Source organism: Numenius arquata, chromosome 8 (assembly GCF_964106895.1).
Source record: "Numenius arquata chromosome 8, bNumArq3.hap1.1, whole genome shotgun sequence".
NCBI lineage: Eukaryota > Metazoa > Chordata > Aves > Charadriiformes > Scolopacidae > Numenius > Numenius arquata.
The window spans coordinates 3,540,974-3,564,586 of NC_133583.1; the positions used below are offsets into that span (position 1 = coordinate 3,540,974).

The 23,613-nt window shown below is 43.1% G+C and overlaps 1 protein-coding gene across 3 annotated transcripts in view; it reads right to left on the reverse strand.

Annotated features, from left to right (window-relative positions):
- Window positions 1-5,736, reverse strand: part of CHL1 (cell adhesion molecule L1 like) — a 56,239-nt gene extending 50,503 nt beyond the window's left edge. For all 3 annotated transcript variants that reach the window (XM_074151950.1, XM_074151951.1, XM_074151949.1), the window contains exons 1-3: window positions 5,646-5,736; window positions 3,574-3,679; window positions 1,725-1,915 (exon numbers count right to left, since the gene is read on the reverse strand). In XM_074151950.1, the coding sequence (XP_074008051.1) occupies window positions 1,725-1,915; window positions 3,574-3,679; window positions 5,646-5,736 (388 nt within the window). The remainder of the gene's footprint in view (window positions 1-1,724; window positions 1,916-3,573; window positions 3,680-5,645) is intronic.
- Window positions 5,737-23,613: the final 17,877 nt, after the last annotated feature.

Consider the following 23,613-nt stretch of genomic DNA (forward strand, 5'->3'; position numbering starts at 1 on the left):
TCCTCTCTACTCCCACTTGGAAGATTCTGCCTCAAATTTTCCTCTTCTCATGTCACATGTTCTGATTCTAAATTTATGACCAATTGTGTCTTCATCTTCCTATGTTACTTCCAAACTACAAGTGCTTAAATGTATTGGTACAAAGCCAGTTGTATCAATGTTGCTCTAATCAGGGACCTGGAACTTTGCATCAGTAAACTTCATCCCACTTTTACAAACCTGGTCCTTAAAATCACTCATTTCCCCCTCTGCTCTTTGGGCTAATGATGGAAGGACACATTTCTAGAATCAGTAATTTTCTGTATATTTTGGAGCTTTTTTTTCATTCAGTTCCAGGACTTTATTATGCTCCCTGTATTATACCAAACCCTGAACACTACTGACATCAGACTAATGAACTCACAGTTGATTTGATCGCTTCCCCTTCAGCTTTTGAACATTTGCATGGGTTGCTATTTTGCAGTACTAAACTGCTATTTCTCCCACCCTTCCCTCAGCTTCTGATTTCACGTTCCTCTCTCTGAGATGGAGACCCTATTGTCCTCCCAATTTCTGGGCACTCAGTCACAGTTGCCAAGCTGAAATATTACAGTCTTATGACTCTTAACAGCATTTGCTTTCCAATGAATGTTTGGCAAGTGAAAGCATCACATGATTCCTAATTCTTTATCAAATAAATTTCTCCACTATTAGAGAGAACTAATTACTCTAACGCAGGAGTTTCTTCAAGCTCAAAAAGTGTCTTTTCCAACACTTCCCCAAAGTGATTTGACTCAAAACACTTTTGTTTTCTCTGACAATTTCTTCCTATTCCTTTATTGCCCACTCATTTTTAATATATTTCTAACACTATTTCATGATCTAGGCCAATATTTCTAGCTTTCATGAATAGCTAATATCTTTCAATACCTGTACTGCAGTTAGGATAGCTACTCTGCCATTTTTTCTGCTATTTGCTTTATCTCTCCAAATATTTTATTTTCTGTATTTTCATGATACGCTGGGATCAGCTCACAAACAAATTCTCTCTGTCCAGAGAATTTACCAGACTACAACTCTCATCAATATTTATGATTTCTTCTTTACAGAAAGAGAAAACTATTAGAAGAGAAAGCATCACAAGAGCAAAGAGTGGCTCTAAGCAAATACAAATCAGAAAATAATTCTTATGGGTTTTATGGCAAAGGCAAAGCAAGTGCGTTATAAAGGCATTTAAATAGTCAAGTCAAAGCAGATAATAATTTTCTGTCATTGAACATTTAGCTCTCCCTAGATGGCTATTAAAAAGCTTATACTACTTTACCCACTAACCTGTCCTCTAGGGGCAAAGTGGGGTGGATGATACTCAGAAAGAAAGAGTGAACAATAAATGTTTTCCAAATTAATATATCTGGGAAAACATATACATTATTTACCCAGTTGCCTTTATATTAAAGTTGGTAAGGAGTGTCAGTATTGGCACTTGGAAACCTGTAAGAACTTGATAGTCCAGGGGTATTGTCTGAAATCCTGCATTCAGATTTCGTTTCTGTCCTCAAAACCAGGAATGAAATGAAATGAAGTAATTCCAGGGAGAACACAGAATTTTCCATTCCAATATTCACTGAATAACAAACAGTGCATGTTTTACCATTCACCTCCTCAGTAACTAGTTCTTTCCCATTTAATTTGAGGAAAGACAGTCTTCACCTTTAAAAAAAAAAAAACAAAATCAAAGTCCTTACTTGGAACAATTAGCTCAATTTCTTCTGACATGGCAGTTCCCAGCACATTGGATGCATAGCAACGATATTTTCCTTGAAAATTGGTGATGATTCCACGGTTTTGAATCACAAATGTTCCAGAGTTGTTAGATGTAACTATCCTTGGGTCAGATAATAAATCAAACGGTTTTCCATCTTTAGTCCAGTTGAAGCTGGAAAATAATACCAGTGTTATCAAGGACAGGTCATGGAACAGAGAGCACTATGGTACAAACCCAGTGGTAAATATGGGTCCAATAATGCCCTATTAAACTAAAAGGAAAAACTTGAAATAAGAGGAGAGAGTTGGATGGTAAAATGACCACTGTGCTACTACAACTTGTGTTAGCTGTTGGGCATGTCTCTCCTGTTGGACACCTATTTTTGGATAATCGACTGTGACATGAAATAAGAATACTAAGCTTAAGGCAAGGACAAAAAAATGAGAAAGACCATCTGTGAAAGCCAGAGCCACGCAGTGAAAGGAACTAGAGCTTTGCGAGAAAGCTGTGTCTGTAGGAGAGCTGGTACTTTTGATGGGCAAGGATTGACAGGAGGTGTTCACGCCATCTACAGGAAACACCATGCTTGAACCCAGGAGAAATCCAGAAGATCACCTGACTGAATTTCTCCTTGTCTTCACTGCAAGAATCAAGAATCAAAACTTGTAGTTTTGATGCTAATGGGGTGTGATTTTGATGAGTGCTGAAGTATTGGTCATAGTTTATGTATCTGGAAGTGTCAGTTGGCCCAAAATTGGGCTAAACTGATTCAAAATCAGAGACAGATGGAAATTACAGTATAACATGCATTTAGTGGAATATGTACCTTTTTCAGTATTTTGCAATGTTTTTAAGAGAATAAATTAACAGAAATGTATATTTTGGCACTTCAGTAGCACTGGTAAAACTGTTTTGCGACCCTCGGAGGGGAATACGGGTTCCTATTGCCTGACCAGCACTATCACATACACTTAGATACACCAAAAAACTTTTCATTGATCTGCTGACAAACAGTGAAACAAAGGAAATTTTTTATCACACTACAAATGTCCATTCAAAGCTCAGCTAAAAACAATCAAAACATCTTGATACAAAAATAAAAACTGCCTTTTTAAGGCAAGTTTAAATTGTGTTGTAGAGAAAAAGGAAAGGAAGGATTAAAGAGTAAAAATAACGTGCAAACAAGCTATTAATTTAGCCCATACACTATCCAGTGGCGAAAGTCTCATGAGGAGTTTTCACTATGCTATTATTACATTTTTGTTAATCACATTTTCATTAAAATTTTTTTTTCCTTTTTGCATTGGTGTGAAATACATAAAGCTTATCTTTGGATATTTATTTGAATAACTCTGTACATTTGTAACATCACCACGGCAATAATGATGTCAGGTACAGACAAGGTATCTGATAAAATGCAAATGTGATCTCTGAATACATGGTTTAATGTGCTTGGTGGTTTTAGGGTTGCTAAAAAGGCAGAAGAACAGCTGGGACCCTTTGATTACCATTACACATCACCTATCTTTTGCAGCACAGCGCAGACAAGCTCTTTTAAATCATGGGGTGAATTTAGGACATGCTAGAGAAACAGAACATCTCCCCACAACAAAAAGGCACGTTGATATCTATTCAGAGTGAGTGGATGTGATCGAGCAACAAAAGCTGAATGGCCTAAATGGAAACCCAAACCTTAACCTCGCCTTGCAATGATGAGGGGTTACTGTACATCAGCCATTTCTCCTCTCCTCAAAAATAGAACAATGTTTGGCAAAGGCTAAAAGCAAACTCAATTTCTGCTTGCTTCTCCAGGGGAAAGCAGTACTCACGTGGGCTGTGGGTTTCCTCGGGCTTCACATTTAATCGTAAAGTCCTCATCAAAAGGGTAGGCAACCTGGGTGTGAGACTGCTCTGTGATTGTTGGAAGCTGCGCAACTGAACACAAAGAGGTATTGGGTTAAAACTCCATTCAAGCAGAACTGAACCACTCAGGACCTTTCTTCAAAAGTGACAACATCAGGATTGCCTTACTCCTGCAAAAATTGAGGCTTGCCTTAAAAAAACACAGATGGTCTTCATCATCTTCCTGGCACTGACAATACTCTCTGCTCCTAAAGCTGAAGACCATCATGGCCTCAGCAGCCAGAGGAAGGCTTGACAGCACTATGTTCGCCAGCCACTCAGGGGCATCACCAGCACATGCTTCCATGTATGACCAACCCATCATGGGCAGGGGAGAGCTGGGGCCATGCTAAAGCTACAGCCAAAGCATGGGTGTGTGGACTGGTAAACTTATTCAGCAATGAAGTCAATAACTGGCTTTTTAATCCAGACACAGATACATACACGTGAAGTAGCAAACTGCCATCTCTATCCTGGATAAAATTGCCAGGAAATACACGGACTGCAAAGATGACTCAATACCCCCTCCAGGGTAGAGCACGGGAAGAGCCATTACGAGTCACACAGTCACGCAATGATGTTTCACTAACCTTTTTTTTTTTTTTAAGGGTATTAAAGTGTCTGTGTAACAGAGCCGCACGAGGTAGAATGTTCCCTGTAGTGAAGCTGGGGATAATAGGATCATCCCATTGTTATAAAAAGCCAGGAAGAAAATTAACATCCTCTTTCGTTTCTCTTTTAAGTCCAGGAAGCTCAAAGCTGGAGCGAAACGTGGTGTCTTGCCATACCGTGTGGTCTCAAAGCCAAACACTTCCAAACCCACCAGCTTCACTGATCAGACATAATTCCTTTTTATTAAAATATAAAATGCTTCATTAAAGCAAATTAAGGGCTAGATGGCTCCCCTGTGTAGGTACGTAAAAGCAGTGGATGCTCAGACAGTTTGTCCTGCACTTTACAGCCACAGCTCCACTTTTGCTTTATTTAAATACAACGAGGCACTGCAGTACCTTCCTCCAAAAAACTACTTTCAGATGCTGTCAAACAAGTTGGGATAGCTTTAGAAAAATATCCTGTAAACCTGCTTGATTGCCTGCTCCTTTGCAGCCAGGGCTATTGGCGGACTCCAGAGTGCTAACAGCTCATGGCAGGTCCACACAATGCCCTGGAACCAGCCTGTGTCCTGCTCTGAGGCTACAGAGCAGGACATTTATTTATTTATTTATTTATCCTCACCATAATTCATTCAAAACCCAATATTGTTGAGTTTTGCTTTATGTGTCTTTCCCCCCACCCCCGAAACCCCTGCAGTTTGTAATCCTCCTGTTTCGTTTATGGTTGAAAAATGCAAAGCTTGGGAGGTCTGGGCTGGACTCCAGGTGGTGGGGTCCATTGGCTTTCATTGGATTGTCCCCTATGAGCCTCATCCCATATTTTACATGTCTCCCAAAACCACACCAACCGTGTAAAACAGGCAGTTTGAATGCATCACAGGCAGGGAGGGATAAAGGAGGCGCTCCCCAGGGCGGCATGTGAGGGGTAGGAAATACTTCTCTGGGGACTAATGTATGCCCTGAGACATACACCTGCTCCTTTTCCAGACTGAAACGGCAGGTTGCAAGACAAGTAAGTAAAGGTATACCTACATCAAACAAGCTTCAGGGAGATTCAGAGCTAAAATGAGGAATTTATGTGAAGGACAAAACCAAACCCTTGGAGCTAAGCGGTGTGCTGGATCACAAACACCAGATATATGTTATCAGACAAGTTTACTGCTACGTTTAAACAGGTCCAAACAAAGTAGATTGTGTTCTTATCGCATCTGAATTTCCCAAAGGCCGTGTTCTGGGAGAATTAAATTCAAAATGGAACAACTGAAAACCAGGATTTAATATTTTTTTTCTTCGGGGAAAGGTTTATTAAAAAAAAAAAAAAAAAAAAAAAAAGGAGGGATACGAAAACGAACCAGCAAAGTGTTCAGTAAATAGCTACAACTCACCTGATAATGGTATTTCAATAGCTGCTGCCAAACTCAATACAAAGAAAAACAGGCATATGGTGATCCCTTTTGTGCTTAGTAGCATCTCCATCACTCTTCTGTAAACAAGGAGTCCAAACAGAATGAGAGATACCTTATGCTTCCTCTCACCGTCACTTCAAATCAGATGTAAGGATGTGAAATTGAAAGTCTAGCGGGGAAAAGAAACAGCCACATTAGCTTGCAATACGAACTTGGTTCTAACAAGGTTAGTAAATTAAAGCAACGCTTCAGGATTTGCAGCTAAATTGCAAATTGCACTAAGAGGTATAATTTCCTCTCCTCTCTCCACACTCCCTGGCATCGGGAAAGTCCTCTATTAAGTTTCTAACAAAAAAATACATGCACAAAAGTACAAATCCATTAGAGAAGAGAAGCATAATTGTTTTTTTTGTTTTGCAATTAAATGTAGGGATGGTTTAAAATACAGTATATTTGTAATCATTCCAGTTCATAAATTCTTCTAATGAGAGTTGTGTAAGTTGGAAAGTACTGTAACAGTTCTAATGAGAGAAATTTGGTACACTAATGCCCTTGTTCATAAATCTCTTATGTCTTTTATCTTTCATTTATGTTTAAAAAAGGGCAAAATCTAGTTTAGTTTATTAACAAGGACCCGAACATGAAACCTTTGCTTTTCTTCCATAATCCCAGAACTACTACACATAGGTTTTACACAACCAATTATACATCCTTAGGTTCTGCATTACAAGGCAAAAATGTCAGACAGCTGCCAAAAGGAGACATACTCAGCTCTAATGAGCATTTAAGTGTAATTCATAGAGGAGTAAAGGAGAGAGAATTCTACAAACGTGGGTGTACAAAGGATTTCAGTCGTCAGCATCATTCACAATACCTCAGTGAAATACTAACCAGTATAAGAGATGGTTCTTTCAGCCTGGAGAAGAGAAGGAGAGACCTTAGAACCCCTTCCAGTCCCTAAAAAGGATACAGGAAAGCTGGGGAGGGACTCTTGATCAGGGAGTGGAGCCATAGGACAAGGGGGAACAGGTTTAAACTGGAAGAGGGGAAATTTAGATTAGGTATCAGGAAGAAATTCTTTGCTGTGAGGGTGGTGAGACACTGGAACAGGTTGCCCAGAGAAGCTGTGGCTGCTCCGTCCCTGGAGGGGTTCAAGGCCAGGTTGGATGGGACTTTGAGCAACCTGGTCTGGTGGGAGTGTCCCGGTCCATGGCAGGGTTTTGGAGCTGTATGAAGGTCCTTTCCAACTTTAACCATTCTACGATTCTATGTTTTGTACCTGTGCATCTCCTCACACATAGAACTTACGGGACATCAGTCTCAAGAGAATTTAGACCTCAGTTATCAAGGTAATTTGCAAGAACAATTTTCAAGTTAAGGCTACTACGCTGGAGGTAAGGAGCAACCCAGGGGCAGCCCAGCCCTGCACAGCACAACGAGCTCTGAGTTCACAAGCAGAGCTGTACGACCGCGGAAATGTATTTCCAGACTAAGCCTGGCTCGCACACAGCTCCCGTATCTTTGCACATACAACCCGGTTAATCCTCGGATCAGAAAAGCAATCCTGGGATCAGCGAGAGCAGTTGGCATGCTGGGGGCAGGCAGGATGCTGGGGATACTCGCCCTGGCCCAGCACAGCTGGCTGCAGCTGGAGCAGAGACGGCACCGAGACACGTAGCCAGTCCATGATGGTTTGCTCCTGATGGTTGGTTTGCCGGACCTCCACAAAACACAGGCACGAAGCAGAGACTTCCCTCCCAGCACATTCCCTCTCGTATCAGGTCTCGGAGATGAGCAACAGGTTGTGCTGTGGCCCTTTCTCCAGAGGCATTAATAGGATAATTTCCATTCACTCGGTCACCAGTTCACGAAAACTTTCTGGAAGTTAACATCTTTGAGACAACAACGCCTGGGTGAAGATTGGAATTGGCCAACGAGGGGACAAGAGACAGACACTATAATCACATAAGCCTCATTTGTTTAGAAATGAGGCTAAAAAACAGATGTCTTCTAAGTATCTTAGGCACCGAGTGTTCGCTGATGGAAGAAGCTGACTAATCTGCTTAGAGCCTTGCTCTGCAGAGTGAGACAGTGCAAAAGGGCACCAGCGGGGATGGGGGCACAGGGACCCACTGGGTGAACTGCCATCCCCAGGTCACATCTGGGTGCAAATCAGGCGACACCAGTAAGTTCTGTTTTGTGGCAGTCAATATTTCCCTCAGTTTGATTTCTCCTAGCTCTGACTTGTGAGCTACAGACCTTTCCAAACCTCAATTCAATAAAATCTGGGCTGTATCACAGTATGGAGGGGTACACACAACCTACGGCCACACAGCAGCCACCTGATGTCCACACAAGGTCTGTCCCCGCAGCACTGGGCTCTCTCCCGCCCTGCCTCACTCGGTCCTGCCAGATGCTCAGTTCCAGATCTATCTGTGTCATCAACAGTAAAACAGATGCTCTGCCAGCAAACCCTCTGGCCACGCAATTGCAATTTAGGCTCATAAAAACCTGACCAGGGTTGCTGCTTGCAGATGGTGCGTTAGTGGGAGAGAAGTCGCCTTCTCCCCCCAGCTGCTGACAGCATGGGGACCAGAGTGGGCTGTGTCGGGATGCCAACCAGAGGAGCTGAGATTACAGGAGATGAGCAGCTTGCTAAAGTTGCAGAGTGAGAAGTGGGAAGTTGTTTTTTTTTATATATGAACGTTACAAAGCATTGTATAGATTCATATTCAATTCAAGAAAAAACAGGAAAACATCTTGATTCCTTAACCAAACCCATTAGCTCATGCTTTCTTTTTTCTTCTTTTTTTTTTTTTAATAAAGTGACATAGAGCAAAGCAGAAATGTATGAAATAAAAAGGATAGCCTTTATCATGTGGTATGGCACGACTTGCCTTTGCAGGCTGCTGTAATTAGTGGGTCTGTCTAGCGCCTCGCTCTTTTTCCCTGTGATGAATACTAATGCAGGGGGCCGACAGCACCAGCATTTGGAAGCAGCGAGCGCTGGGGGACCGATGGCACTGGACTTGCGCACAGCAATGGGACACCTCCAAAGGCCACTCGGAAACCTCCTGGCAGCCGCATTTCACCTCTGCCGTCCGCCTCTGGGGCTGTTTCCACAAGGTACAGTCCCGGGGTGGTGTGAATTAAGCAACAATACCTTTGCGGAGGTATTTACCTAGTAATAACTATCCAGCAAGATAAGCCTCCTGCTCGTATGTTATATATATATTACCCCTAATGGAGCAGCGGAGGCGTTATCCTGGCTGCGCTGGCTGAGACAGCAGTTATTATGGAAGACAAACACTTAAGGCACATCTCCCCCAATGTGCCCCACTCCACCGGTCACTCCTCTGTGCCTTGTTCTGGACAGTGACAGTCCTCAGCAGACAGACAGGTCAAGACATACGTCCTCCCTGCAAGGAGACCTGTGTCAAGCGATTAACCTTATTTAAGGTGATGTATAGACGGGGCTGCCAAGCGTTGGGTGTTTTGTATGGCTGTCACGCGTTTGGCTGTCCTACCAAGCCCCAGGCCCACAGCTCGGCTGAAACTGCAGAGTCCCTGATTAAATCACCCACCTTTCCCTCTCATCTCCAGCACCCAAACAACCCCGAGCCCCTTCCCAAATGAGCAATATCAGACATCCTCCAGACACCCCGTCCTTAAACACAGCCGCGCGCCCAAACTTCAGGCAGTGCAATCTTTCACTCCTGCAATGATTAAACCCCAAACCAAAATTTCTCATCTTGTGCCAGTTTCTAGCAAATGAACAATTTAACTGCCGAGATAATTTGGAGAAATAAATGAGGTAGCTGCGCAAACACTTGGCAGCTGCGGGCAGGTTTCGGTCTCACTGGTGCCAAAGCACAACGTTCACCTGGGGTCTAGTAAGCGCCAGAGAGCAACTTGCAAAATCTTGACCTTGGTAAAAACATCAGGCCCCCACAGCTTGCTTTTTCCCAGGAACCCAGAGAACATTCTTCTTTGTTCTCCCCAGGAGTCGGCTGCAGCATCCCTTCCACCGGGGAGGAGGGCGAAAAGTTACCAAAGAAAACCTTTCCTCAGCACAATGAGCGAGCATGAATGCGACAACAAATGTTACATTTATGAAACCTCCTCTTCCTTTTTCTTTCTCCCCCCTCCTTCCTCCATTTTTATCTTTATGGTTTTTTTTCCCCGCCTCAGGCTTAAGTCCAGTAATTTGAATTCACTGCAAATACTTATCTGTAGTTCCTTACCTGCAACTCATTATTTACTGTGCTGTTCAGTTAATAGTAAATACTGATTGCTCTAAGGACAGCTCATTTGTTTGTTTAATGAGCTGCCTTTAACTTACAGTGAGCAAATCTTTCAAAGTATCAGTATTTGTAAGGAGCAATGCAGTTCCAGATTCTTTTATTGTATACCATTGCTTCCAGAAGTCTGTAATAAAAATATTGGACAACTAAACAAGAAAAAAAGATTAAATTTCCATTTATCTCATAAACCTAGTGAACAATTTTCCCTACATATAATTACTACATTAAAATTGCTCATAAATAGTAGCAGGATGATAGCCAAAATTCCCAGATTACTGGTCTACTGCTTCCAAAAGAAGTTATATTGCACTACTAAATATGGCATCAATCTCAGCTATTTGGTTCCCTCTTAAAATATGTAAGATTTGGTCCCTGTATAAGTCCTGTACAGCACAAATATTAATGAAAGTACTGGATTCCCACAGCTTAATACTGGTACATTTCTGAGCTGACCTTTTCATTAGCTAGAATCAGATTTAATTTCTCAGTGACATATACGTTACGAGATTGTTAAATAAAAGCCATTGGTAATTAGAAATTACAGCCTTCGGGGTGGCCCCAGTTACAGAATAACAGAACAAAACTCTGGAAAAAAATTGTTTCCTGGTATGAGAAATAAAAATTTGGTTATTTAATTATACCATATGTTGCAAGTGACTATGTAGCACAGAAGCTTAATTAAGAACTCTCTCTCTTGATTACAATCAGTGCAGATGAATAAAAATCCTATCCACAGTCAAAATGTCCCCCATCCCATAATATCTGCAGTCCCTTCCCAGCCAAGGGCGATGGCTGGGTTTTACCCACAGCTGATAGTCACACATTGTGTCTGCCCAGGTCCTGGCTAGCCCCAGAGAGCACAGTTGGGATTCGGCTTGGTGAGCATCGATGCTCCAGAGCCGATGCCTCCACCTCCACCTCTGCACAGCTCACAGCCCAGACCTGTCAGCTGGGGAGGTGGCTCCCACCCATGTACCCCTCTGAAGTGAACCTTCCTGAAGCCCTACCGCCTTTGAAGGCCTCTTGGGTGAGGCTGGTTGGGTGAAACCTGGAGAAGGTGAGACTTTATCAAAGATCATAGGTGAGCGACCTCGGGTGCTGAGGAAATTAAGAGTGGAGGGCAGCAGGGATGCTCCACCTGCCTACTTCCATGCTCACTGGTTCAGGGGACACTATAGGTGACACCTGCAATGACAAGGACTTCTACTCAGGAAGCATTCATCTCCACCCTACTGAGCCTCCGTGCCCATTTCTCCCCTCCACTGCAGAGCCTTCCAGCCAAACGGTGACAAAAACCACACCAGGGGAGGAAACGCGTTCAGTGTGGGACAAATGGGTCCCCAGCAGCTCCCAGAAGAAGGGTGATGGTCCCCTGGGATAAAAGCTGAGCCCCGGGGAGCACACAGAATTAATAATCTCTGTGCTTTTCCATGCTGCAAGTAGCAATACCTCCCTGCTTCACTAATTAGCTAAGAAAGGTTGAGATTTATGCTAGTGAAGCCTTAAATGCAGTGCTACAGCGACAGTATTTATGCAGCTATAGCTCTTTTTTCCCCCTGAAAAAAACCCCACATGCAGAGTCACTCAAGTGTATGGAAAAGATGAGAAGGAATATTCATAAGGGCCCATCGTTTTACTTCAGGTGTCAATGTTACACATTGCTTTTCCCCTAAAAGCTTTTTGACATCCCGAGTGTTACTACCAGCGAGAAGATAACCTTCACTTGACTCTACCCCAATCACCTATTTTTGGATGTTGTCAGTTCCCAGAAAAGCAGCCCATGATGCATATGCTGGAGGTGATTAAAATAATCATCCAAATCAGTACGATGTTCTTCCTTCCGTAGCAAAATATCTCCAAATAGACTGTTAGCACATAGGCATGAAGATTTCTTTTTTTTTTCTTTTAGATGCAATTCTGCTCTCAGGAGGTTTAGTGAGAGAAGTTTATGTATTATTTATCTTGCCAAGCATTTTATAAACGTTATTGGACAGCACATGTAAAGTAAAAGTTTTCAGCGCAGGTAAACAACTTCAACGTTATTTCCTGAAATTTATGCATTTCAAATATGACTGCAACTATTATGCTTTCCCAATTTTATAATCCATCAGTCTTTCAGTTTCTTAAACCACAAAAAAACCTCTAAAAATGTGAAAGAATGGATATAAATAATAAAGAAATATGTACACAAGGCTGTGAAATGTTTTACTGCAGCACAAGAAGCAGTAAAACATTCAATTCAATAAACAGTGTAAGTATTAGAATTAATTTCCCTGGGACAAGGTTTTTAAGAAGTAAGTAGGGATCTGGGGAGCCCAGTGTGTCAGGTCCTGGTTCTCTGGAGGAGAAGCCAGCCCTCGGTGGGGGGAGATGGCTAGTGCCTGTCCTCAGGCTGGGGCTCTGCTCTCGCCCAGCTGTGACCGACATCTCAGTTTAATGTTTGTGCTGATTGTGTGGAAACTCAATTTATGCCCTTTCTCTCTGAGATCCACCCCGGGCTGAGCAGAAGCCGAAAAGGCGCAGGAGCATCTCCCCAATCCCGGGGAGAAGGCTGCCGGCACCAGCCATCCATTTTTTGCAAATATTCCCTATCTCTTCCCAGCTGTTCCCAACAAAATCCTAAAATGCAATCCCCCTTAAGTCTCAGTAGATTGCACCCTGTGCTCTCAAAACATTTAAAAGTGAGCTATAAATGGTTAATGATTTCTCTTGGTCATCACTCTGCCCTTATAATGGCACAGCACTTGACAGGTTTGATTTGATTTGTTTCATACATCTGGTAGCTGAAGCTCTGTACTACTAAATCACAGGGTACGAGGACCGTATTTCTTACAGCCTTGCATGTCTTTTGCACACATGATGTCTGAAAACTACAGAAATGTGTTTTCTAATCAGTACAAATGATCTGCTTGTCGGTAGCTCTCTGCTGACATTTGCCAATGTGAGCCTCCTTCCTAGGATCTAGAGGTGCCAAAGAATGTGAGGTCCTCAGGTTTTTCCAGAAAAAAAAAAAATGGATTCCCTATTGTCATTTCACCAATAAGATTCATACAAACTAGATTATCTGAATGCTTTTTATTCCTTTTTCTTTTCTTTTTTTTTTGGCTTACACCTTCCAGCATGCTCCATTGGATGGCTCCTTTCAAGTCAGCAAGAGTTTGATTTTTAAAAACAGTGTGGAACTGAACAATATTTCTGGCAACACTTGATATTTAAACTTAATAAATAATTTTCAGTAGCCTTTTTGGTCTATTTGTGCAACCCATCTAATGTTAACTGGACTCGACTTAGCCCAGCAGAGGATCATTTGTAAACTTTAAGTCCAAGCAATCTTAAATAAAACTCCCCACTTCTGTATTTGCTTCCTGTGAGAACTGGTGTGAGCAAGCTTAAGGCCTGGAACGTTTGGCAAAGTCACCAACTTAACACAAATTACACAACTGCTGAAAACAAAGTTCACTTTTGCAAGCTGTGGTTGTTCATAATGGAACATTATGAGAATGATCCACTCAAGAAGCAGTGGCCCTGCAAAGATGGTCCGGAGCCCAGCTTTGCCAGCCCCACCAGACCAGCTCTGCTCTAAGCTCAAAATGCCTCTGAGCAGCGCTTGTAATAAAGACTCAAAAGAAAATCCAGGGTGGAAATCAATACCTGGTTTAGCTTTTTCATAACCAAAGAAATAAATGTTAACTGAACAGTACATTGTTTATGATGAATACGTCATTAAACTTTAGTTATAACATTATTGACACAGCACTTAAAAGTAAATTGAGATAACCATTGATGTGGTTATTCCTACCATTAGAAGCACATAAACCTGAATACCCTGCAGCCAAATTCCACCGTTATGGATGTTCTTAAATATGTGAATAAATACAAACACCTATTGATTTCAGGAGAACAACAGTGCTTTACAACAAGCGGGACACCAGGTCACACCAAAGTGGCTCTGGGTCAGCCCTCCTGATGGGGCAGGTGCAGACAAGCAGCAGAGGGAGCGCAGAAGGGTCCCCTCCTGGCGCATACACCCTCCCCACCTTCTGTAGATGCCTGGGGACCTTCTGGGCCAGATGCCGCATCTAACCGTAATAGCTACCAACAGGTCTTTCTTCCACAAATTTAAGTACCTTTTTCTATTTTCTTAATTGATGATATACTTTGATCTCCATCTCTTGAGGTAATGAGTCCCTCAATATGTCTGGTGTTAAACTTGCTGCTTAATAATCTCACGGGCCCTCCCTCTGCATCTCTTGTGATTGTGCAATTCCCCGTACCCCTCTTTGCAATCCCATTGCCAAACTGAACCCCCCAGAACACCAGCTTCAGCAGAGCATTCACGTGCGGTGGGGTAACTTAGCTGCCCAGTTTGGTCTCAGGTCCCGCTTCCCTGGCCATCCTCACGATATGTAAAACTGTTCTTTTCCCAGTCCACTTTTGGACTGGGTTAACTGGGCAGCAACTCTTGGCCACAGGAGCACTGGGGCACTACAGCAGCTCCTGTAAAACACGAATTCATGTCTGTAGACACAAACTTAGACTTCCCTTGAGTGGGAACCAGTACATATCTTTACATTCATCTTCTTCTAGCCTTCTTCCAGTTCTACTATGGTAGCAATCTCTCTTCCAGGGGAAAATCTGGATTTAAGATGGTGTTTTTGAGCTGTATATACCACATCCTGCAGCATAAATTGCTTGTGTAAATGTTTTGCGGACTTCTGAAAAATCTACAATTATTTAATTAGCCAGCTTCTAAGGTATTTAAATTTAAAGTTGAATTTAAAGTACCACGATGAAATTTTAGATTATATTTCTCCATTGCACTATAAAGTGTACTTTGCATAATATTTGCACAAGTCACTATAAAATACGGTTCCTGGCTTTATACGTATGCACATTTACTGATGTAAGAGCAGTCTAATCCCCCCACGTGTATCTGTTCTATCTTCTTTTCTTAAAGATGTGGCTATACATTCATTCATTCATTTTTTTGTTAACCAATGAAACCAGAGAAATTATTCCAGCACAAGGAGATAACGCTGTAGCAGAGGAATGTTGTGAGCATGGCTCTTTCACAGACCTACAAATACGCAATGACGCTCACTCCCCGTTGCTGGTAACACAATGGCACAGATTTGAGCTTTGCAGATACATCTCAAAGCACACCAGCCCGTTAAAAATTAAACTATCATCTGAGGCTGTTGCCATTATGTATTTCCTTGAGATCTACTACATCTCCTAAATGAGCTTACCACAATTCTGGCTGAAACTAGTTTTATATTAATCGAAAATTTCATCAGTGATTAGCATTTCAGCTCATAGGTCAAGCATGAAGCATAAAACAAAGTACAGTAGCAACTGGGCTGGATGACTGGGGATGACGGCGTGTCAGCCACGCACAAAGGAAATAAAAGCAGGTTGCAGATTATTTTCAGAGGAGACTGCTAATGACAGCCTCCTCCAACAGAGGCAATGCAAATTCTCCTGAATTTCAAAATGAATTTGCAGCAAAGGTGCTTTCTTCTTTGGTACACTCATTCTCCCTCTTTCAAAGCACAAAATGATAGCAAAATCAGGAGCTTTTTCACGTTAATATCAACGAACACACACGTTCCAGTAAAGTAACACCTCCTAGGAGAAATCCTGCCTCACCTTGAAAGCCAATCTATCTTGAACCCCAGCTCATGCCACAGTTAGTTTTAGCCATTCCAGCTCTCGCTCCCCAGCACCTCATTTGGCAGCCACAAAGCCAGGCAGAGCCCTATTGAATTGGAAATGTGGGCAGGGAATGTGCCAGGCAGAGCTCCTCGCGGGCCAGGAGTCTAATGAGATTGTTCATTCAGCATAAAACTCAGCGCAAACAGCATTTCCCCCCTCCCAAATGCTATGCACGGGCTCCTCAAAAGTCTGCCACGGGAGAAACGCTGCAGTCCATCAAGTGGTAAAGGAGGGGTGGGGGTGGAATTACAGCATCCAGCACCTAATGGGCTCCGCTGGAGAGCATGGCACGTTCGTGGTGCGGGAGCAATCCCCGTTCCAGGAAAATCATCTGGTAACAAGAGAAACCACTGCAGAGCAACGAGGGTTCCACTTGGCTTTAGTGATTTTCACAGCATGGGTTTGTGTTCAGTGGAGAGTTCCCTGTGCTAGTAGCAAGGTGACAATATGAAGAGCGGAAAGGAAAAAAACGAAACCAGGCATTTAATTGCAAATGAATTACCTCTATAAACAGCAGAAAACAGCTATTACTCCCACTTGACCCGTTAGGGATCATTTTTTCCTGATGCATCCCAAACAGGTGAGCTCATTCACAATGTACATCACTGGTGGATACTGTCAAATATCAAAAATCTTATATCTGAGCCCACTGCCTCATCTGTGCCATGCAAGATACACAATCACAGCACTTCTCTCCCTTGTGGACTCAGGGGAGGCTCAGCATATACCCAAGATCCCAAGAGGAAAATCCTGGCAGGCTTCAAACATGAAATCTTAAAACCAAAGAAAAACTAACATCAAAACTGAAGCAAATCTCCTTCTGTATCAATGTTATTCTTATATCTCAGCGCAATAACGCTACAAGACAGTGAAAGTCATCGGGATGCTGTGTGTTTCTAATTTAAATTGCAGTCACTGACTCATGACAAGGGAGAGTTTCACGGCAAGCAGTCTCGTGTACTTTCTGCCTTCCTCTGATTTTTCCTCCTTCTGTGTAATAAAAGAGATTAGCTCTTCCAGCTTCGTGGAGGATCTCACAGCGCTTGCTTTTTCTGATAAGTCAAGGCCATTAAGCTTCCAACATTTTCCATGTTACCAGAGATACAAGGGATTACTTAAAAAAAAAAAAAAAAAAAAAAGTAGTGAAATGTAATGATTTAACCACAGACACTGCATGAAAGCTTTTTTAGGAGCAGAAGTTAAACACCATCCATGTGACTGCAGGACAAATTCTGAAATCCTGGCACGTCCTGCCTGGAGAGGGAGCGCCCCCTCCCAAGGCACCGGGTCAAAACTCAGTTTGGGTTTGCTTCTACAGGAGGATCATCCATGCTTACAAGTGAGATTTGCAGTCTGCCAGGGAAGAAGTACCTGAAGAATTTACTTAGGGAAATAAATGCAGGATTTGCCCCAGTTTATGCACTGGGAAGCCTAACCACTAGGGCAAACACTGTAGCGTAAGCGAGGAACGGATATTTCATCCTGATTCTGCATTTTCTACTTTGCTTGTGTTTACCTTAGATGCTGGAGTCCACAATAATTTCCTTTTTCCCATGAACAACTTTGCAGCTAAAAAATAAACACTAAGCTTCAAGAAAAATACACACGCAAAAGCCCAACCCACATGTGTGAGATGCTCCTGTTTCACCCATAGGAGCTGTCACGATCCCAACGGAGGCATACAAGAAACTGCTGGGACGAGTCTTTGGCTGGGATCTCCAGACAGGAAAGAGTTTATAGTCTTAATGGAAGCACCCGAGACATTCTTCTAAAGTAGCATAACGCTACAATTTATCTGGTCTTCATTTTGTTTCAATAGTTTGTGTTAATGGAAATGTTTTGTACCAAGGCTTTCAGGGAAACCTAGTTGTTCATAGGGTGAAGATTATTTCTGAGCATGGGCAGCAGTTTTTCTGCGCTCACTCATGTAGTTTTGCTATTGTAAGAGAAAAGCGTCATTCAAAACGCTCCAGATCCCGATGATTTTTCAGCTGCAACAGTTGCTTCTCTCCATTAATGCCTTTTTTAGAGCACTGAATCAAAACATCAATCAATGAAACTGAAGACAGTGAGCTGACAATATATTGAATATATCTACTGTGGCTGTGAAAGAAAGGGAAAAGACGTTGTAATTCTGTTTCTCTCTCCCTTGGATCCATGTTCGTCATCCCTTTTCACTACTGGCAAGATGCAGAAAAGCAGTTGTCAGTGACTGCAGTATTTTCCGGTGATCACACAGAAGATATTTGGTCAGACAGATCACATACAAACGTGCTGTATTTTACGGAGCTGTTGATCTTTAGAGATACAATTTGACTCCAGCTAGGTGCCTGAGCAGAGAACAATGAGGAAGCACAACACGCAGGACACACACTATGCAGACAGTCTAAAAGCCTTGAAATACGTTAAGATTACTCACCTATTTACTATGTACCAGGAGAAAAGAGTATCGAAGGAAATTTGGCAAAACTAAGTCCATTCCCTCAGTGAGCCGATGGAAGTTTAGTGAAGTACCTCCCAAGACCAGACAGAAGTATGGTTTAGACACAATCCAGAGGTAGTACCCACTGACTACAAGAGTGTAATTACATCATTATTTTTCCTTTCTCTTTACTTTCAGCGTTTTTCTTTCTGTGGGGACAGCAAAACACACGCACCTAAACTACACCACCAAATAGCAAGCCCTTGCTCCAAAAGCTGGAGCTGCCAGCGGTTCCCCATGATGAGACTGTACAAATGCCAGGCAAAAACACACCGTATTTTCCCCCATCCCAGTTTTGGAGAAACCTGAGCTCCACCTTGCTGGAAGTTAAAGTAAATAAAATTAAATTAGAAGTACAACAAACGTACACTAGGAATGGAAAATTCTGCTTGAACAATTAAAATCTGTTAAAGTTACATAAAACTGTAAGAAGAGTCCTAATGTTAAATGTCAGACACGCAGAACTGTGGTCTTCATTACCCATTCTGCCCATAACACAATGTTCTTCAGAACAAGTGTGAGTTTTGCTCGCCAGCCCGTCTGCAGATGTATCATACTAATCAATTACATGCACGCTGGGAAAAAGCGCTCCCCATGTCACACACATGAAAACTGTGTTACACACTTCGTACAGAGCTTCTATGGCATCACACATGTTTGTTGTTCTACCTTTTTTTTTTAAAAAAAGAAAAAGTTATTGATAAATTGCAAATACTATTGGCTATATTGTTTTTTATTACATTTGTATTACATCACGTGGATAGATCCACTTTATTGCCCTCTAATCTTTATCTCACATAACGGATTATGCACCTTAGAAAGACTAACCAAAAAATGGCTAAGCAAACCACAGAGAGGAGTCAGTTATTAAAAAGACAAGAACTGCACAATACCTTTCATGCACTTTACTCTCAAATATCTCTGATTTAACTTCTGCTTCTTCATGCTTCCCTGCCTGAGCTGTGAGCCCACAGAGGTCCCCGGAGCATGGGAAAGACGAGCTGCATGGCTTCACTCCTTACAGCTCTGAGCATTTCAAACAGCTCTCCCCAACCCATACAAATGCACAGACACCCCACACTCTTCTGGCTTGTCCAACCCAATCGGCGTGTCCATTAGGTTCACCCCCTTGGGGCAAACAACGTCATTTATTATATAGCTGAACTGCATCTGGAAGCCTGATGGATGCTCTTAGGTATTACCTGAAAAATGTGACTATATTGTTATAAATGGCGTTTCATGTTACATGAGTAGCGTGAATCCTTTAGAGGTCCAGGTCACAGCGTGACAGATCAAGAAGGCACAAAGGGAACTCATAGAAAGATCGATATTAAATGCAGAAAACTGCCCACAGCCGGGGCAGCGTCCTGGTACTGGGGCTGAGGCCAAACCTGCCGCACTGGGGAGCCAGACACTTATCTGTAATTTAGTCAGCGAGTACTAGAAAAGAACTAATCCTGTACCCACCAAATTCTGATTTATTCTAGGCTGCAGAAAAGCCAATGGGAGTTTTCCTCATCACACCTCGTACATCTAAAATATGGGTAACAGGAGCTGGCAGGTGACGTATTGACTTCCTTGACGTTCCCCTCTCTGCTTTTTGGCAACTGTGTAAAACTCCCAGAGCTTGAAGCATCCTGGTTTTCCAAACAGGGAGAGAAGGAACTAATGGCTACTAAAGACATTGCAATGTAAAATGAAAACCACTTCTGCAATTACAGCACATGCCCTTTGAGCTTTTCCCTCCACTCTCCTTTTTATCCTTTTATTTAGCTGAAGTTATTTAAAGGACAGATCTCTGTTTAAGCAGCTGCTGCCATGACTAGTCGGCCCGACAGCTCTTTTAATTAAATATTTGCTGCTGTGCGAGTTTTCTCTCCCCTTCCTGCTATCCTTGTGCACAACGTTTGTTCTTGCAAAGATAACAGGTCTGCTGAGCAGCCTCTGCCTTTTGCTTGCATGGCCTCCTGCACTCCAAGCCCCATAATGATGCCCTGTCTCCACAAAAATTAGTTTTATGAGATGCACCGTGACATTCGCTATCAAGGACAACAATCAACAATAAGGAAAAGAAACAAAACTTGCTGGGATTTAATAATCATGATTAAATTATGTCATTTACATAATTAGATTTTAAACTACAGCATCTCTCTTCTGTGGCATGGTAAATTGGCAGAGTACTTCACAAAGCGATTTCTTTTTTTCTCTTCCTTCTCTCCCACCAATAACTGAAAAGTAGATCAGGTGAATGATATCACAATGCATATTAAGCAGGTTTCGATAGAGGATGGAAATGAAGATGAGTATCACAACGTGAATATGAGAATTCTTGAGAAATACGGATTTCAAGCAAGAGTCTTAGAAATTTCTTTCTCTTCGAACATGTTCCTAGTCAGCAGCCGGTACAGCAATGCCTCTGTGATGTTTTATGATATTTCCCAGTCAGGACCAGCGAGGCACTGGGTTTACCCTACCAGATGTGTTAACAGAATTGTTCCCTGCGTTGCTCCCAGCAGGTAACACTAGGAATAGCATTAAAGGTAACTGGGAGCATTAAAGGCAACTGACCGAATACCAGTAAAGGCTTGAGTTGCTTGGGGTAAAGCTGTTTTCCTACTGACATGTCACAAAGCAGATGTGCGTCTTGATTCATCTATACCTGGTCTAAGCATGACTCAGAACTTCCCACCTATTTCCATACTGGAAACAACAGAGCCAACTTAGTATGGAAACTTCCCTATCCATTAGACCTGGTTTGACAGTGGAGGTAGAAAAGGTAAAGGAAAATAAAGAAATTAAATGTTTTTTGAGCCAAGATGTTTCAAGAGCAGGCACAGGCACTCGTGGTACCCCTCTGTGAAGGAATGAGAAGGCAGCAAGGCATGAGGCTGAAGGGGAGAAGTGCTGAGGAGCCACACAGAGGAGCGTGGGAGTCAGGGTGTGAAAAGGAGATGGAAAGAGAAAGGTTTCAGGAAAAAAGAGGCAGCGAGAGGAAATCAGACCAGCCATCAGCAGGGCTGGTACAGCTACGTGGGGCCTTGAAGCAGCTGCCGTTAGAAGTAGATGAGCGAGTGAAGAGATCCTGGGAGAGGGCTGATACTGTCGGAAAAGCAGGGAATGCAGATGAGCGAGGGATTGGAGCCCGGCAGAGTGGGGGCTTGGGAGAAGCTGTGGGGCTGGAACAGTAACTCACTGGGGAAGAAATGAAAGAGAGACGGGGTCTCAAAGCACTGAGCAGGGAATCAGGGATCCCACGACAGCGGTCTGTGGGGATCGGAGAGAAAAGCAGCTCACCGAGGCAGAGCACAGCAGCGAATTCTTCATTCGACGGAGAATTTCAAACCTGCCTGAACTCTCCCAGCTGAGAGACACCGTGGGAATTTATTTCCAAAAGAAAGACTAATAGCAGCAAGCAAATTTTATTTGTCTGTATATAAATGAGAAATAGTAAGACAGACAAGACTGTACAAGCTATTCAGCTGCATCAGTGCACTGGCACAAGAGGACTCACTGACTCTAACCTACACCAGACTGTATCCTTTGAGGTCAGGTGAGATGCTCCTGACTGACATCAGCTTCACTGGCAAAAAAACCCCAACAAATCTCATCATCTGTTTCTATGGGAAACCTATCAAATTCCACTCGTGCACCAGTTCCCTTCCCCTTTCTTTCCAGTTAACAGAAGCAACTAGTAAAGCAAAGCAGAGCTGGGGCTGCTCTGTTCCCTGTCTCAGGAAAACCTTTCTTGGGGGGATTATTAATAGGATTTGTAGGGTTTATAAAACATTACTAAGTAACTGCAATTCAGTGTGTTTCCTGAGTGGAATAGAAAAGGGCAGTATCCCAAGTCCCTCTGCTTACCTCAGATCCATTTGCCATTAAAGCCGAGTTCGTTAGCACTCTCCTGGGTGCCAGGCGGGTAAAGGCAAACTGACAACACACACAGATCCTTCAAATCAGTAGAGAAATCAGGGAGAGCCTGAGAGCTATTATAAAATGCCTCTTGCATTTAGGAGTAGCCAGAAAATGAAAAAAAAAAAAAATAATGAAAAGAGCAGTGAAATCTCCAGGTAGACTCCCACCTCTAATAGCCTTCACCAAAATCCGAGTGCTATCGGGCTGGAAGCACTGCAGCAAAGACAAACAAGTTTCCTCATTTGGAGGTAACACCTTTGGCAGCTGCTAACTCGCCCCAGGTAAACACTAAGTTTCTGTTTCCTAATTTTGTCTGCTTTTCTTTTGTAACAGTGTTCCCAATTTTGCAACTTTTGCTTTATTAGAGTGAAAGTCGTTTTCGTTCTCGACTGGTCTAATGTTTAAATGGGCTCACGCGGACTTGCCGGGCGCGAGGAATACCGCTTTCACACTCAAAGAAAACAGTGTTTTCAACAAATACTTTAAGCTTCTATAATACAGGACAAGTTTGGGCATCCCAAGCGTTCGGGAGCGGCTCTCGCTGCAAAATCAGCTCCTGGGGCCGCTACCAGTGAGCGGCAGGAGAAGCCATCCCAGGAGCTGGCTGTTACCTCTAGCACCACTTCTCCGTCTCAGAAGGGACAACCCAGGACTCCAGAAAAACATCCAGACGGGCTCACAGTGCAGCTCGTCTCCTGTTTAAGACCCAATGGACTGCTGTATAGACAGGACTGGTATTGCAGAACGCGTCCCAGTGTAAAGCAGGCTGAGCCTAACCCAACACCTGCATAACGTGACAGGTCAGCAGTCTGGAAAATCACCGAAGGTGAAGCCTACACCCCGAAATATCGAGCTCAAACACACGCCTGTACTCCAGGGCTAACCAGCATAATTGGGAAGCCTCTCAGCAGCAATTTCGCAATGAATAGTCAGGAGGGCGGCTTTGAGTTCCATCAGCAAGATGGCACTACCTTTCCTCCAGGCTTCTCAGAGATCAGGGGTTGGAATGTAACCGGCAGGGAGGGATGACACTGACCCCATCCCAAAGTCATCCCAGTTTCCCTCCAGGCGACGGAGCCTCCCGTGGGTGCCAACATCCCAGCCTGGCCGCCAGCCCACAGATTACCCACTCGAACAGGTCTGACGGTAAACGTTTCCCTAATCCTCAACCACAAAATGGCTTAAAATACCTGTCAATCAGGCGGCCTCCCCACCGTCCCCCCCGCAGCCTTGCTGGGAGGGATGCTATTGAGATCGCCGGCACGGAGCACAGCACTGCCAGTCTGCTGCGGAAAATTAAACCCCAGCCGTGGAAACAATAGCTATTACAAAGTGTGTAATCAGCGGGAGATGGGATGAATGTTGGTAATTCCAAGCCGTGGAAAGCGTTTTTAAAATGCCTTTAGTCTCCTCCATACTTCTTTAATATTTTGCTGCCTAATAGTTGCATTTTATAGCTAGGCCATAATTTTATTGAGGTGCAAACTTCTCCAGCATAATATCAAGCTATGTGCTAAAGTCAAGTAAACAT